The sequence below is a fragment of the Pelodiscus sinensis genome, chromosome 4 (genome assembly GCF_049634645.1).
Source record: "Pelodiscus sinensis isolate JC-2024 chromosome 4, ASM4963464v1, whole genome shotgun sequence".
Lineage (NCBI taxonomy): Eukaryota > Metazoa > Chordata > Testudines > Trionychidae > Pelodiscus > Pelodiscus sinensis.
The window spans coordinates 58,596,803-58,614,799 of record NC_134714.1 but is presented as its reverse complement, the minus strand read 5'-3'; the positions used below and the strand labels follow the sequence as shown (position 1 = coordinate 58,614,799).

General features: G+C 38.2%; 1 protein-coding gene across 5 annotated transcripts in view; it reads left to right on the top strand.

Annotated features, from left to right (window-relative positions):
- Positions 1-9,484, top strand: part of FMN1 (formin 1) — a 382,661-nt gene extending 373,177 nt beyond the window's left edge. For all 5 annotated transcript variants that reach the window (XM_025189464.2, XM_075927043.1, XM_075927044.1 and 2 more), the window contains one exon: positions 296-9,484. In XM_025189464.2, the coding sequence (XP_025045249.2) occupies positions 296-340 (45 nt within the window). In that variant the 3' untranslated portion in view covers positions 341-9,484. The remainder of the gene's footprint in view (positions 1-295) is intronic.
- Positions 9,485-17,997: the final 8,513 nt, after the last annotated feature.

Genomic DNA, 17,997 nt, shown 5'->3' with positions numbered 1-17,997 from the left:
AGTCCTTAAAGACATATAGAGCTAGTTAAATTCATAGAAAGGCATTTATGGAGTCTAGTAGTTAAGTATTGTGTGTTGAAAGAAATCTTTGCAGGAAATGACAAACTGCGGCATAGTTTGAGATTTATGGTATGGCACTCCAGGAGTTAATTTTCTGGAGGAAAAAAAGGCTTCACTCTACTATGGCTGATTTGCTGCTACTCAGTTCTAGACCACATGCTTGTTGCAATTTGAGAACAGATGGAAAACTAGAGAAAAGAATGATAATAAAGCTCTTTTTTTTCTTAAACAACAGAAAGAAAAACTACGTCAGAAGGAAGCCAGTGTGACCACTAACTGAAAGAAGACACATGATTATATTGACAGTGTGACTTAATACCGTGCATGATGCTTTAATATGCCAATTCCCCAGGGAGTACCTTATGTTAATGTTATGGAGTTCTGCTTTTCTCATCTCTTTCTGAGACAATCTACTAAAAGCTTTTCAGTCCCTTATAAAGAGTTTGCTCATTCAGTTGAGGGAACACAAAGAAGCTGTTTACAGGGAGTTATGAAGGGTTTTATATAACTCTTGCTTACAGAGCTTAAAGTGCAGTTCTTTTCTAAATAGTTATTTCAAGTACTCTATGCATAGTCCACTAATGTGGAAAAGATAAAATCAGGATTTTGGATGTTGAATTAAGTAACAGCTAGCAATCTATATATTGCTCACTTTAGCTTCAAGTAGATCAACACAGAGGTACAGTTCAACTCATGAGAAGCTATTCTATCATAAGTTTTCAGACCTCACTATAAATTGGGGGAAATACTGATTCTAAATAATTTTGATAGTCTAAATAAGTATTAAATTAATCTTTGCTAAAACTGATGCAAGTTTATTATAATTAATGTATTCTGTATTTTATTACAATTATTTTTATAGAAAATTTCATCTATGCCATATACATTGAAACAAATATTTTGCCCATGTGGAGAGAGAAATAGCGTCAGATTATGTTCTTATAATATGTAGATGATCTAACTAGCAAATTATTTTTATGGTTTTGACTTGATGTTTCTTACATGTTCTTCATGTTGTCTGATGCAAAGAGATAAAGGACAGAAGATTTTTAACTTAAATTATCAATGTCATAAGATAATTTATTCACCATTCATCTAACTATAGTGCATAAAACATCTCCATAAAATCATATATGTACTGCTACATTTCTGACTTTCAATTCTATTGAAGCTCCTATTCTTTAACAGTAAGCACCTCACTGTAAAATATATTGTACAGCCTGCTATTGTCTCCCTGTATATTTATATCTGTGTGTCTAACACAAACATGTACGCTGGTAGAATTTGAAGGGATAGTAAGAGAATCTTGCCATCATCTTGTCACAATATAACCACTCTGTGTGAAGAGTCATTTAGGGCCTGAACTCTTAAACTACTGAGTGTTCTGAGCTCCACTGGTACTTTCAGGCACTCGTTATATCACAGAATCAGTTTCCTAGAAGTAGAGATCATTGCAGCAGAAAAAAGAGGTAGAACAAAAACACTGACGATTAAAAATAGATAGAACTTTTGTTATAGACTAACAAACTACAACTAAACAAGAAACTGTAGGGAACTTACAAAGAAAACTTTCCACAATAACTAAACCATAAAAACCTCCTGTCTACTAGAATCATTACAATATATGGCCAATACAAATGAAATATTGATGATGCAAAAAGTATAGGACATATAGAGTATGTCTACACAGCAGCATTATTTCTGAATAATGAATGTTATTCCAAAATAACCTATTGAGCATCTACATAGCAATTTATTATTTCAAAATAAATTCAAAATAACAGGCTTCTTACTCCAACTTCTGTAAATCTCCTTGTATGAGGAGTAAAGCATGTTGGGAGAAGAGTGTTCTATTTCGAAATAAGTGCTGTGTAGATGTGCCCAAAGTCAAAATAAGTTATTTTGACTTAAGCTATGCAATTAACGTAGCTTAAGTTGCGTTACTTATTTGGAGTTTAGCCCTGCTGTGTAGACATGCCCATAGTAAGGAAGGTATTAATCTCTTGGCATGATAGTCAAAGGATACACATAAAAGAAATATATTGGGTTATCTGCGTAGCAAATGAGATGTTATAAGAATTGGTACAAAACCTTAGGCAAGGATGATAAGATGGCTGCATATTTATTAAAGGAAACAATAGTCGTAGAACCCCTATTTATGTTTCTCATTTGGAGAGTTCTGAACTTTCAGATTCCTTAAATAGTTATTGTATCTCATTCTGATACAAAGAAAGTTAAGGGAATTAAGATAGCACTATATGTTTTGGCATTTGTATCTGCTGTAGATAGATCTGATGTGTATGAACATGCTACAAATGAAAACAAATAAAAAATAGATCAGTGGAAGTAAATAGATTGCGGGGTGAAGTAGTATTCCCCAATTAGCATTGAAATTTGCAAGAATGTTTAAGTGCTAGCAATATGGTGGTGCTGGTTGAAACTCTGAAATCCGGGAATCTCTGGTCTGGTAATATCCGTGGTGAGAGACAGATGTTGCTGGACCAAAGAACCCTAGTGGCGGGGAGCAGAGTCTGGCAGCCAGGAGCCCCAACTGGGTCCAGACAGCAGTATGTAGGATCTCTGGGGACATGGAGCCCTGCTCAGACTGGTGACAGAGCCTGAGCCTGGTGGAAATGGCCCATGCCTGAGCCCAGCTGCAGTACGGCCAGGGCCAGAAGCAGAGCCAACAGTAGGGACAGATGGGAGGCTGCTGGCAGGGGGCCTCCTCTGGGTCAGCAAATTCCCTCATTTGGGACCAGTCGGGTGCCAGACCAGGGAAATCCAACCTTTACTATTTTTCTAACTGAAGGAAAGTAAATTCCAAAGATCAGCATTTTCTGTCTTCCATCAACTCAAACACAAAGATAGATGACGTTCATCTACTTTGGCATTCATCATTAACAATACACAACATAAGCAATAATGCTCATACAAGCCAAAAATTAAAGAACAACAGTAGGATAGACAATTTTGATGAGTCTTTAATCAAACTACTTTATTGAGTATTGGTCTGTACCTTCCAAAAAATTGTTGCAATGAGAGTTGGATGGGAATTTTCTGACAAAATATTTTTAATCAGAAAATGCAAATTCACAAAACAGGAAATCTTCTAGGGAAAAGAATGCTTTCAACATCTCCTGGTTTGAAAAAAATTGTAATAAGTTTTAATATTGTCAATTTCCTATTTCAACATTTTTAAATGAAATGTTTAAATTGTGGGCTCAAAATGACTTTATGGGGTTAGAAATAGTCATTAATATATACTTTAAAATATTAAAAAGTCAAATTAAAATTAACGTTTAAAATTATGTAAATTGAACCTTTCAGTTGGTGCCATCTGAATTTTTTCTAATGATTAGTTCATGAAATTATTTTTAGATTTTTGACTATGTCCCAATTCATGGAGAAATTTTTTTTCAGTCTCAGAATTTCTCATGGAATGCAAAAACACTTTCTCACCCAGTTTCAACTGTGATGATTTTTTTCCTGGAAGAAGGAGATTGTTTCAAACTTCCACCCATTTAGTACTATCAGGATTATTACTAGATTAAATGGAAAAGAGCCTCTAGTTTATTTGCTCCATTCCCCTACTCAAGACATCATGGCTGTTATAAGCCTTACGCTAAATGAATGGAAATGGCCAGCTAAACAGCATGCTGGTAAGACTGCTGGAAATAGCCACAAATGCCGTGACACCTGTTGACCTTAATGAAGTTGTTCTAGAAAATTTTTTATTAATGATTAATATATATTCTATCTATATTATATAATTCGATTTTTATTATTTTAATTAATAATATTTCTCTTTTAAGTATTATTTAAATTTTTATTTTTACAGGAAATTGGGGGATACAAAGATGAGACAGTAGTTACTGAATGAGTCTAAACATTGTATTTCAAAAGTCAAAGCTTTATAACCATTAATAACACAAAATGTCAACGTTGGATATTAAACTATACAAAGTAAATATCCTTAAATCGGACTAATAAGTTTCAAGCAGCATTTTTTCTTACTTCACTTATCTGTAAATTTCTGTTTTTATCAATGGAAATATTTTTGTTGGTTGATGTGTATACAGCTGTATCTGACGAAGATGTTTTTTACCCACAAAAGCTTATGCCCAAATAAATTTGTTAGTCTTTAATGTGCCACAGGACTTCTTATTGTCTTTCATGTAATTTGCAGCTGTACAGTCTAGAATAGTGGTACCAAAGTTAAGTCTCATGATTTTGGTCCTACGAAAATTATTTTTTTCCCTAATGCCATAACATTTCAACTAGCCAAGTTAATAGATTGTTTTGGGTGTGGAGTTTTTCCTCTCTCAAAACATTAATACTGATGACTGCAGGAGAAAGAATGCTTGATTAGATGGACCACTGCTTTCATCAGGAATAAGACCATATGCTTGTTTGCTTCACTCTTTCTTCATAATTGATGTTTCTCTTGTCATAGCCAAGCACTTAAAAATTGCCTCTACGTGGGTTCTGAATAGCTATCGTATCTCTGGCTGGTTCCCAGTTAAAACATGAGGGGCACCATTCTGTTGCCCATGTGATTCATATAGCTCTTCCTATCCTGGTTTTCCAATAAACTCATGGCAATTTCTTTCTCGGCTCTAAATGTCTTTCCATACCCCATGAATGCCAAGCACAATGAAAGATTGTACTTGCCTGTTTGCTCAGTTAGTAATGCCATTCCATTTTGATTAGCCCTGCATTTTGCTTCATCACTTAGGCCAATATTTTAAAAAATGGGTGCATAAAGTAAGGAGATTTTCAACAATCCGCAAGGGACTGAGGCAAAGTGCTTTGGAAAATCCCATTTTTGCATCACTACTTCGACACCCATGAAAGATCAACATCTTATAGTCTTCATCCATCTTTGAAGCAACATGATTTTTTTTTTTTGATGGATGGATGGATGTAGTCCAGTTTTTCTGTGGATCTCACTTCCTTTACTTTCTGAAGAATTTTTGAGTGTCTATTAATGGGCTTTAGGTCTTTAGTCTTAGGACTTCTCTTTGTTATCTTTGTTTTGGAGAAAATTCTATTCATTTGCATATAAATAGCAAATATAAAGAATGAGGTGACTAGATTACAGTCCATAAGTAGTTTTTAAAAGGCAAAAATACCAGAAACTAAAGGACTCTCTGGTCTAGCAAAGACAGAATTAGAACCAATGGCTGGAAGTTAGATTAGAAACACAATTTGAATTACTAAGAATGAGAGTGGTTTATCAGTGGGACAATTTACCAAGGGAATTGGTGTTTCCTCCCTTTCTTGATGACATCAGGTAAACCTCAGGTGCCTTTCTGGAAGGTGTGCTTTAATCACACACATGTTGTATGGCTCTATAGAGCAGTAAATGGATGTGGCCTGTGCTACATTAGGACATTAGACTACATGATCTATTTGTCCCTTCTGACCTTAAAATCTATTAAATTCTTTGATGTTTTTAACCATTACTTTTAGACTCTTACATAAAACACAGTAAATCAATTATTTTATCCTCTTCTGCACATCTATAGTTCAGGATTAGTGTTCAAACTAAATGAATATTTGCCCTGAGCATTTTGTTTTTAGGCTGTGTCTATACTCTGAGCTAGTATTGGGATTCCCTGCTCACATACACATACTAGTGCTACTTGTCATCCAAGGTGTAGCAGCCCAAAAATTATAACATAACTGTGGTAGCCTGAGCAGTGGCAGACCAGGCTAGATGCCTCAGATACATACCTGGGGCATTCAGTTCTGTGTGTACCCAAGACAGCTGGCTTGTGCCACTGAGGCCCATATTTCTGTGGCCACACGGATATTTTTAGCCTGCTTACTCACATGAGAGCTAGCACAAAGGTGTCTGTGTGTCTGTGTGAGTTACAAATTACACTCCCTAGCTTGTATTGTAGACCTATAATTAATTATTTTTAAAACTCAGGCTAATAGTGATAGTGTTTCATAGAACATAATGTAATAAATTAGTCAACAAAATTAAATATAATGGCATTTGTATTACTTTAAAAATCTTGATAGAAGATGAATATTTTATTTACCTACAATACAGATGTACAGTATTTACTTCAGATTTACAAATGCCTCTCAGTGTTTTCATCCCATAATAAAACTTGAATTTTAAAAATTGTTTTTAATCACTTAAAGAACCTAATTGGAGAGAGGATCAAAACAATAAGGTTTCATTTTTGGCCAGCTTTATTTTTTGCAATAACAATTCAAAATTCCATAGACTATAAGACTGGAAGGGACGGCAAGAGATCATCTAGTCCGTCCCCTCTCATGCTGAGGAAGAATTAAGTATCCCTCGACCATCTCTGAGAGGTGTTTGACTAACATATTCTTTAAAACTTCTGGGAAAGGGGATTCTGAGATATTTCTGATTAGATTCTATCACCTCAAATGTATCATCAAAAATCTAATGAATGGTAGAATGAAACCATTTTAGGAGGCCTGATCTTGTAAGCACTTCTGCATGCGAGTAGCTTTCCTAGGGTGCACAAAGCTGTGGGCCCAGATCATTGCTACCTACAGGAAAAACCCATGGTAAGGAGTTCTGGGGGAGGATATCTCTATGCCAGTCCATTCATGGGCTATGTCTACAAAGCAACATTATTTCAAAATAACTAGCATTATCTTCTCAGCCAGCAGTTATTTTGACATAATGTCGAAATACTGTCAAGCTGGAGGACTTTTTACTCCAACTCCTGTAACGCTCATTTTATGAGGAGTAAGGGAAGTTGGAGGAAGAATGCTCTATTTCAAAATAAATGCTGTGTAGATGGCACCAAAACTCAAAATAAGCTATTTCAAAATAAGCAACGCAATTGGTGTAACTCAGTTTACGTAACTTGTTTCGAGTTAAGCCCTGCTATGTAGCTGCACCCATGAAGACCCTCTCACTGTGTCCATTTATAGGTCAAGAGTTTTCCTTCCTCTGTAGGGTCTCCCAAAGCTACTGCAGCCTTGGGATTTGTGAGGCAGCGGCCCAAGACTATTTGCATTCTGGCCCTCAGTAACCTGTAGACTGACAACACAGCTGTATTTGAATTACACTATCGGGGAGTACTCTGGGCCATGGCTATCCCTACAACTCCCTGACATGAGACTGTGTAGAAAAGAAACACTGCCACGGTTATATTTACTTGATTTCTATTGGCTTGAAAAGAGAGTATCAGTTACAGTGGTATTTCCAGTTTTAAGGATGCCCACCAATGGAAGGAGCAAAGGGAACAACTGCCCTGGGACCCAGTGATTTAAAAGGGCCCAGGGCTCCTGGCTGCCTCCAATGCTATTGAAGCAGCAGTGGCCAGAGCCCTGGACTCTTTGAGTAGCTGCCAGAGCCCCAGATGGTGCTGAAAATCTGGTGGGGAGAGGCTAGCGCCAGACCTGCCCCTTCCACCTGAGGTCTCACCCCTTTCTCCCTCACTTTACCTCTGCCCCATCTTGCCCAAGGTCCCAGCAATTCTTTTGTCCTTCCTGGTTTTAACTATAGTGAAAATGTTGCACACAGCAGAATATTTCAGAATGGTGGAAACTTGTGAGACAGTTGTTTTTTAGACTTCATATTACACGTGTATAACTAGCACAGCTAGGAGTTGAAGGGGGGTTTCAAAAAATGTCAGTGCATCAAAACTGAAAGTGTTTGTGAAACAGTTGGGCTACGTCTACACTGCAGGCTTTTTCCACAAGAACAGTTGTTCTTGCGCAAAAACTTGCAGAACATCTACACTGCACATGCATTCTTGCGCAAGTAAGTTTACAGTAAGGTGTCGGAACAGAGGACTTCTTATGTGAGAGTTATTCCTTTCCCCACGAGGAATAAGCCCTCTTGCGCAAGAGCTCTTGCTCAAGGAGGCTGTGTGGACGGGCAACGGGGGTTTCTTGTGCAAAAAACCCCTATGGCTAAAATGGCCATCAGAGCTTTCTTGCCCAAGGGAGCATCCTCACTGCCATGGACGCTCTTGAGCAAAAGCAGATCTCTTGCACAAGAGCGTCCTCACTGCCATGGACACTCTTGAGCAAGAACTCAAAACAGTTCTTGTGCAAAAAGCCTGCACTGTAGACATAGCCTTGGGCTACGTCTAGACTGGCATGATTTTCCGGAAATGCTTTTAATGGAAAAGTTTTCCATTAAAAGCATTTTCGGAAAAGAGTGTCTAGATTGGCACGGACGCTTTTCCGCAAAAGCACTTTTTGTGGAAATGCGTCAGTGTCAATCTAGACGTGCTTTTCCGCAAAAAAAAAAAGCCCCGATCGACATTTTCATGATGGGGGCTTTTTTGCGGAAAACAAATCTGAGCTGTCTACATTGGCCCTTTTGCGCAAAAGTTTTGCACAAAAGGACTTTTGCCTGATTGGGAGCAGCATAGTATTTCCGCAAGAAGCACTGATTTCTTACAGTAGGAAGTCAGCGCTTTTGCGGAAATTCAAGCGGCCAGTGTAATGCTTTGATACTGTCAAAGCATCCCACATTGCTAAATCAAAAAGTTTTGATATTTAAGTTTAAACAACTTTTTGAGAAACAAAACACATTGAATAAATTTACACTCAAAAAATTATTTTTAAAGAAAAAAAAAGTCAAAACTAAACCAAAACATTTCAACTGACAAACAAAAAACTGTTTCAGATTTTCAGTTCATGAACATTTTTGACATTTTGATTTTTTTCATACAAGACCAGAAACATTTCTGAAAGTCAAAAATTCTCATTGGATGGGAAAACCGTTTCCTGCTCAGTCCTACAGATAGTGAGCAACATCCAGTCTATGTATGTGTTTTTGTTGCTCATCTCTTAGAATTATTGAACCATAAGACAAGCCTTTAGATTTATAGCTATTTGTGATATGCTTGTGATTGATGATGGCTTTCTTTTAAGAATTTCCATTTAATCAAACCCTTTAGCAAAGTGTAGTTAAATAATTGCAGTTCAAATTTCCCTTGGTTGATCTGCCAATTTTTTTCAGCTGTAAGGTGCCATACCATCTCAGTTGCAGGCCTCTGCTAATCAGAAACTATCACTTGCTCCAAACTATTGGGGCCCAATTATGTCCCCCCTTAAAGATTAACAATCCCCTCTATCTTCACTGAGGTTATATCAGTGTAACAGATGACAGAATATTATATTATATATTGTGATATGTCGTGGTATTTGTGATGCTTACTAAACTGAAACAAACAAAACTGATGCACTCAAAAATCCAGTCTGGATTTGTCAAAATGTGACATTCCTGTGCTCTACTCAGTCTGCTACCCAATACCCCCAAAATGTGGGTATATGTGATTAAACAGCTTCTGTCAACCAAAATGGGATTGTAGTCTGTTCTTTGGATGATAGTGTTATTAAAAACGTTTACGGTAAGAGGATTTTTGTGAGTCTTTTGTGAAATGTTATAGTAATTATGGGGGGGGGGGGGGGAATGACACACTTCCAGAAGGATTAAGTATGTACTGCTGTACTTTTACCTTCTTTGGTATGCAGTGAACACATTCCATTGCATTTGGATAAATACTAGCCATAAGCAACTATTCACAAAACCACAGGAATTGTATAAAGATCAAAGAAGATATTGACATTTTCCAATTTGGATCATCAGCAGCCAACACCTCCTTTGTTTACTTAGCTCGTAACTGTTTATTTTCTAGACAATCCATAAAATACTTCAATGTCTTAGCATGATTAATGGTTCATTAACACTGAAGTCAGAGTTTGCCATACTCTTCTTTCATTTCCCATTCTCTTCTTTAGTATTCATAGCTCATGAACTTAAGCATTTTTAACTTTTATATTATCTTTTTGCACTCTATTGTCCTTTGAAATTTTAGGGACAAAGAAAGCCTCTTATGATTCATCAGCTGGAATGAGTTGTTAAATATTTTCCCATGTTTGATAGAGGTTGAAAAAACTAAGAGGGGTTTAAAAAAATCTTTCTGAAAAGAGGTTTTCTGTATTGCTTTGTTGATACCACCATCCTCTTGGTGATATACCATAGCATATATTAGTAGGACTGCAGAAAACCATACTTCCAAGGGGAATCCACAAACTACCATCCTCTTTTCAAGCAAATACCTCCCTTCCCACCATAGATGAGCTGACGGGGTACCAGAACTTGTTGCTGGAGGTACAACATCAGTTAGTTTAGTGGGTGTGGGAAGGTTTGCCAACTTCAGCCCAGGTTCACCCAAATTGAATGAGTGTGATAACAAATGCATCACCCCTTGAGCCCAGAACTTGAGGTTCAGTACAAATATTTTTATACAACACTGTTCTTTAGTGCCTGGCATAAAGAAAGCCTGCCTATCCATGTCAGAGGCATTATGTGTGACATTCCTTGTGTAATCAAAAGGTGGTTGTTCTCTTTGAGACCAGAAATGTGGAAGATGGGAGTAGTATTTTAGTGTTCTGACATTACATTTCATATATATTTTTCATGCCTCTCCTAAGTTCAGTTGGAGAGAGACTGTAGAGTAACTAAAAAACAAAAAATAGAGTAATTGCTGTCAAAACAATACAAACTCCCTGCTTTTTCTGTGAATTGTCAATGCAGAAAGCCCTGAAGGGATGGTCTACTGCAGTCCTGCTAGTTTTGTCACAAGTTTTCAGATTTTCTTCTGTTAAATATATATGCAAATTGTAGCCTGGTGGCTACCAGATTGCCCTCTAAAAACGTCCAATTATCAGAAAGACATTTTGCTCCAATGAAGCAGAATTTGTGTATACACATAGGCTGTGTCCAGACTCAGTGGTTTTTTCGAAAAAAGTAGCCTTTTTTCGAAAAAACTTCCCCTGCGTCCAGACTCAAGCCGTGTTCTTTCGAAATTAATTCGAAAGAACGCAGCTTTTCTTTCGATGGCGGTAAACCTCAATTTACGAGGAAGAACACCTTCTTTCGAAAGTTCCTCTTTCAAAAGAAGGCGTTCTTCAATGTAAATAGGGCTTCTTCGAAAGAGAGCATCCAGACTCACTGGATGCTTTCTTTCGAAAAAGCAAGCCGCTTTTTCGAAATTTCTCCGTGCAGTCTAGACGCTCTCTTTCGAAAGAGGCTCTTTCGAAAGATGCTTTCGAAAGAGCCTCTTTCGAAAGAAGCCTGCAGTCTAGACATAGCCATAAAGGGATACGCAACCAGGGTCAGCCTTTTGGTTTCTGGTACCACAAACAGTATAAGCCTCAATCAGGGTGAGACGAGGGGGATTTAAAAGGCTTTAGGACTGAAGGTTCAGAAAAGCAATGCTAACTGAAGTACGTTCAAAACCAATGCATTAAGGCTGGCATGCTGACAGGGGAGGGAGAAAGGGCAGATGCCCTGGGGCCTGGTGATTTAAAAGGGCCCAGGTCTCCTGGCCACTGTGGCAGCGGACCCTTTTAATTGCTGCTGGATTCCCCAACCAGTGTTCTCTGAGCATCACTGAAGAGTTGGCTGGGGAAGCTAACCACAGGCTTGTCCTTTCTGCCCGAGGCCCTGCCCCTTCCAGGGGCAAGAGGCCACCTCCCTGATCTTGCTGAGGGACCTGACAAGTCTGCCAGCCCCCCCTGTAGTAAGGCAAGAATGATATTCATCTGTGTATAAGCACAGGAGAGAGGAGACTGAGCTAATGCTCATAGAAGGAGTGTGTAGGGAGTGTTTATAGAGACATGCTATATAAGTAATTTGTTTTTCTTATACACATATATATGTGTATAAGAAGGTGGCAGATGAGCCTCCAGGAAATTTGCATACGTGGCTATCCATCCACCCTTGTCCTTGTGGGATGCCTTTTTCAAATGCAAATGGAAAACATGCCAAAAGCACAAATGTAGCTTGATTGAAAGCATTTGCCAAGTATTTGGGGCTGTACTTCGTATATTTATTATCCCGAGTGCCATAGATATGCTGACCTACCCTGGCGTAGAGGCAACTAGGACAATGGAAAGGTACTTCCATCAACCTAGCTAGTGTTGCTCAAAGAGATGGTGTTCCAACAAGAGACAGAAAAATCCCTTCAGTGGCTATAGACTGTATCTGTGCTACAGGATTGTGCCTGCATAGCCACAGCGCCATAGCTAATAGTGTTCCATAGTGCAGATGTGGCCTAAATCACATAGGGCTCTTCTGAAATTTGTAAATTTCATTTTTGTTTGGAGTATATTTTGGTATTGAACTATTCTCAGATATTTCCTCCCAATCTGTAAACCTCATAGCTAGTTGTAATCATATGTTATCGAGGCAAAAATGGATAAGGGTTAATTTTGGGAGAAGTGGAGTTTGACTGCTAAATCCTCATTTGTCATTTCTATTTGACATATGATGTGAGTCTTAACATTTTATTTACTTCTTTTGAAAAACAGGTTTCAGAAACAAGTACTAATTAAAATAGACTTTACTTAAAACTTACACGTGTTGAGCACGATTGCTCTTGTTTCCTTTCCCATCTCCCTCTCCCCTATCTCCCTGCTATCCACTCAAAAAATATCTAAATATAGACCTCTTGGACGGTTAGGAATTCACTCTTAAACAGATATTTTGTGGTGTAGTTGGGCTAACTTTCCTTTTAGAATGTAGCAGAATGGCATGTACTATAGCAGTGTTATTAGTATTATGGGCGTGCAGCTAATAATTTCCACAGACACAGAGGTTATTTTCTTTACCTTTGCCTATATCAGATTGGTTTTATTAAAACAACATCTTTGCCTAGATGCTATTACGTTTAATTAGCATTAGATGTGTTTGTTGTCATTTGATTTAATCTTAAATCACCGCCCTTAATCCCATTGCATTTAAAGCAAAAATCCTGGAAGATTCACTGTGGAGTCTTTTCTTTTTAAATTCAAACACTAAATGGTACATATTCAAGAAAATTAAGCTAATTGGGTTCAGGTGCTCTTTTTTTAATAATGTGACATTATATATTTCCATTGTGTACCAGAACTTTTAATATTGTCAAAATCCCAAACTGTACATGAGTAGAATTTGTAAAAGAAAAGTTGCAATAACATGAAGTATTTATTTTTAAAGAAAGATTTAAAGAACCATTGTTTGTAAATAACAGAATATATTTTCCTCCTGTTACTCTTCACCATATCAAGTGTATTTTTCTATGTAAAATATTTTGTTTAGATATTATAGATTTCTCTACTAAAAGAATTCTGTTTAGATAGTATGTTTTACTAATTCTGCTACAGTTAATAATCTAGCTCCAAATGAATTTACAGGCAGTCCCCGGGTTACGTACAAGATAGGGACTGGAGGTTTGTTCTTAAGTTGAATTTGTATGTAAGTCGGAACTGGTACATATTGTAGGGGAAACTCTAGCCAAACATTTCTCCAGAGCTCAGTTTTATTCTCCCACACCTCACTTCCCTCAGTCCTTTATTCTCAAGCTGAGGTGTCTGCTGAGAAAAGCCGCTCTGCGTCTCCCTGGTCTGCTGGGGGGGGGGGGGGAGGAGGGGGCGCTAGCTTTGCGTCTCCCTGGTCTGGTGGGGGGAAGAGGCTAGTGCGGGGTTGCCTCACCCCGTTTGTAAGTAGGGATCCGATGTAAGTAGGATCCATGAAACCCGGGGACTGCCTGTATTTAAAAAGATATAATCTATTTTTGAGTCTGCAAAGAACTAAACTGTATGGCTTGCAGATGTCTTTGCTGAAAGTATTTTAATAAAAGTTGGTTTCATTTGTATCTGATGCACTTTGCAAGTAATTTTGTGGGTGTCAGTTTTGTTTCCTTTTTTTATATTATTTCTGACAAGACAACTTTCAAAGCATATAATACTTGGAGCTGTTAAATTAATTTAAATAAATCCAACCACATTGTACATGAAATAAAAACTGACAAGCAAATTTGCATTTCTGGAAATGTGTGTCTACTATCTCCAGACAACTGAACTTCAGGGTCCTCATTCTTTGTAAAAGATCCACAATACAGATTTGGCTTTGGACCACAATTGAGCTATCAGTACTAGTTGTTAACTGTGCTGGGCCATCAAATAATTATGGAATGTGAACCCTCAATGTTCTTTTAGCAACATGCCAAAGAATGCACAATTTTATCGATTCAGACATCTCAGATCTGCAGCACTGTCAATTATTAAATCTTGTCTGCTTGCCGTCTGTGACTCTGTCCTCTCCTGGTTCTCATCCTACCTCTCTGATTGCTTCTTCGATCCTCCTCATCGACTCCCAGCCTTCTGTGGGGATTTCACAAGGCTCTGTCCTTGGTTCCCGTCTCTTTTCCTGCTGAGTCTTATCTCTGAGTAATCTCATCTGCAAACACAATTTAAACTTCCATCTTTTTTGAGGTGACTCACAGGTCTGCCTCTTTATTCTAGACCTCTCTCCTACCCAAAATATAATGTTTGACACTTCCTTGTGGCTGCTGAACTGTCTGCTCAAACTCAACATAGCTAAAAGAAAGCTCCTAATCTCCCCCTTTCCCTCCCTTTTCTACTGTGTCCTTTTTCTGTCACTGTGGACAACATAACCATCATGCTTGTCACTCATGTCCATAGTCCAAACCTCATCTTTGACTTGGACTTCTCTGTAGGTCCTCACTTCCAAGCAATGTCTACATTTTGCAGATTTTTTTCCAACAAACTTTCCAATCCATCCAAATAGCTAAAATGTTCATCCAGTCTTTTGTCATCTTGGGTCTTAATTACTGCAACACCTTTTTCTCTGTCCTTGACAAATGCAACTCTGCAGCATTATTCTGAATGGATTCAAGAGAGGGGCAATCATCATTTCCATAGTTCAATGTTTTGATCATGTCACCCCATTTTTGCATGTCTCCACTGGCTCTCCCTTCTCTATCACATCTCTCATAAGCTACTTATCGTCACTTTCAAGGCCCTTCGTGGCCTATGCCGATATTACCTCTCATTTATTATCAAAAGATTGACTTCCTCTGCCAATTAGCCCATAGTGTCAGCTTCCATTGCCCACTTGTTACATTTTCAAACAAGCACCTTCATGCTTTCTTCTACGAAGGTGGCTGCAGGATCAATGATGAGGGGGTGGGGAGTACTGGTTCTGAACCTCGGTTAGAGAGATCAGTAGAGACTTAGGCAAGAGTGGATTGCAAGTTGCAGAAGTTGGATTTGAGAAGGTCTGAGATGAAATAATGGAGAGGAACATTAGGCAGTAATTGTCAACATAGCAATCAACAAGCAAAAATTGTCAGAATGGAGGGATGTGTCTGTGTAATAATCCTCTCAAACACACATTTAGCTGGCAGTCTGGAAAACACAAATGGTCCTTATTGATCAAAAGTCAAGGACTGTAGTTTCTCTACATATCTAAGTGCTCACGTATCCAATCACAGTATCTGAGCAGCTTCTCAGGCTGGAATAGAGCATTCACCAAACAAGTGTTATAACGTCCCATCCTGATATTTCAGTAACTGTGGTATACATCAGCTATAATGTTTCACAACTGCAGTGACTGTTAGAACTGTCTGGAAAATAAAATTCCTGTTCCATGGGAAAATTGACAAAAAAAACTGTTTTGAAAGAGAACAAACAATGAAATGTTCTGTGTAACAGGAATTCCAAAATTTTGTTTTGAAAAAGTCAAAATAATAATAATGCCTTTTGATCTGTTCTGAAACTTGTCTGAGGCTTTCAGAGCTGCCCAAAGCCCTAATTAACCGCCAGACAGGGAACCAGAACTCCCAGGCTTCCCAGCTGCCTGGGACCTGAGTTCTTGAGCCTAGGAGTCCTGGCTTCTGTACTGACTTGGAAACTGGGCATGTTGCCCTAGAGCTGGGGACTTTGGAGACCCTGCTTGCCTGAATTTCCTGGGATCCAGGACTTCTACCAGGCAAGAAGCTTTGGAGGCAGGTGGACCAAGTGGCAGAAAACCAGGCAGCTTTCCATTATAATTTTGTTGAAATTGGCACATTCCTGTGGAACACTTGGATTCAGACAAATCGGCATTTTCCAATGCGACAACCTTCTCTCCGAACATTGCTGAGCAGCCCTAATAGTCAATATTGATTAGAACCAGGTGCTGAGCTAGGGAACAAGGAAGCACGTGTAAGAATTATGAAGCAATATTAGGCACTCTCATGCTATGTGATGAACATGCTAAAATAATCTACGTTGGTGCTGAGATGATAAACTCATATGCAGTGGATTTATTGATCCTAATTGAAATTATTTGGGCCAAAGAACTCTGGCTGACACACACACTTGCTTTCTTGCTCCCCCTTTCGATTTCTACACACTTTTTCTCTCTTTCCCCACCCTCTAATTTTTTCTCCTCCTCACAGTCTATGTGGACTGATCCTGCAAGTCCTTGTGCCTGGAACCCTCAGTGACTTTAATGAAAGATCTGAACATGCAATGCCAGCAAGGTCAGGTTGTGTCTTTGTTTATTAGGATAAAAAAAATGGTTCATTCAGGAGAGAACTTTGGGACTCAGTCCTGAAACTTCAGCCACACTTCATGGAACCCAGTCTAGGAGCCATGTTGGATGATATGGCATGGAAATGTGACAGAAGTATGAAATGTACCAGGGAGGCAAACTATTATATCAAGTCCATTTCCAGCAGTAGATAAACAACTCAAGTATCACAGATGAGGACAAGTCAAGCTGAGGCTGAACCTGCACTTCTAAAATAATGCAATAATGGATCTATAGTTAGCCTCATGCAAAGCTTCCCATCCTGGGCACATCCCTGTTTTTCACAGTGTCAAATTATGTATTATTTAATCCTTTTGTTAATTTTCACTGTGGTGTCCAATGAAAAGGATGACCTTCCTACAAAGACTTGTGAGCTTGTCCTGGATGGATATAGGTATATTAACTTTATAATTATGAATGGTCTACATCTTACTAATGTGCACAGAGGTTACACAGACATTTTAATAATTTAGAATACTGTTGAATGTGCATAGTTTAAAGATTTGTAGGCATTGTAGTTGTTCTGCCAAAGGGTTAACATAGGCAGGGAAGAAATACTCTGAATGCTGTATATTTATTTGATATCATGAATGAATTTTTAGAAAAATAGTCCCTTCAATAACCCAATGTTGCTATTTATGTAGTAAAAAATTAACTGAGGAAAGGATATACAATATAAAGTGAAATAGTTTACACTTTGGATATTTTAGGAAACAAAATATATGCATACTGAACACCCAATAAATATTAAAACCAAATAGATTGGCATTAGTGATATTTTAGGGTAGTGTACAAAATAATGAACTTAACAATGCAAATATTTATGAACGCAGCAGGTCAAACAAAGCAAAGTCATTGGTCTGAAAGTGTCAGCATCATGAATCAACAAGCCAAGAGATTCCAGATGCAAAGGGAATAAGCACATCTGCAAACCCTCCAAAAGAGCCTTATTTTATTGGATTTGTTTTCTCTGGGAAAGTTTAATTTAGTTGTGTTTGTTTTCTCAAATTTGATGCTATTTTGAAAAAAAAAACCCTACTTTGCATTTACAAATTAATAAACTGGTTCTCTTTCCCCACCCCTCCCCTATCCCACCCAGGAAAGATGGTTGGGCTGGAACACTCACTGGTTTTCCCTTTTATACCTTCCCCTGCATCTTCTACTAGTGGAGATAGAATAGTGTTGGATATTCTGGTATATGCAATCCCTTAATCTTAAAAGGAAGGTGCAGAGCAGCATTGGCAATTCAGGCTCACAATGCCAAGTCTTTATGATGCCATAACACAGTGACCAGCAAGACAAACTTGACTAGATATGGTGCCAGAAGTAAATCCCCTAAACTCTAAAGTTACAGTTCAGGCTAGATCCACAAGCACCAGGTAGTGTCTTAATTTCTGCTGCTTATTCCTTTAACTGGATCTTATCTGGGTACATAAGGCCCTCCACTCAGTTTAAAAACCATGCTAATAGTAACTAGAGACCAGTTTCTTGCTTCCCTATACATATTTACACTATTTTGCTTACATTCATTAAAATTCCTCATTGTGTCTTCAATT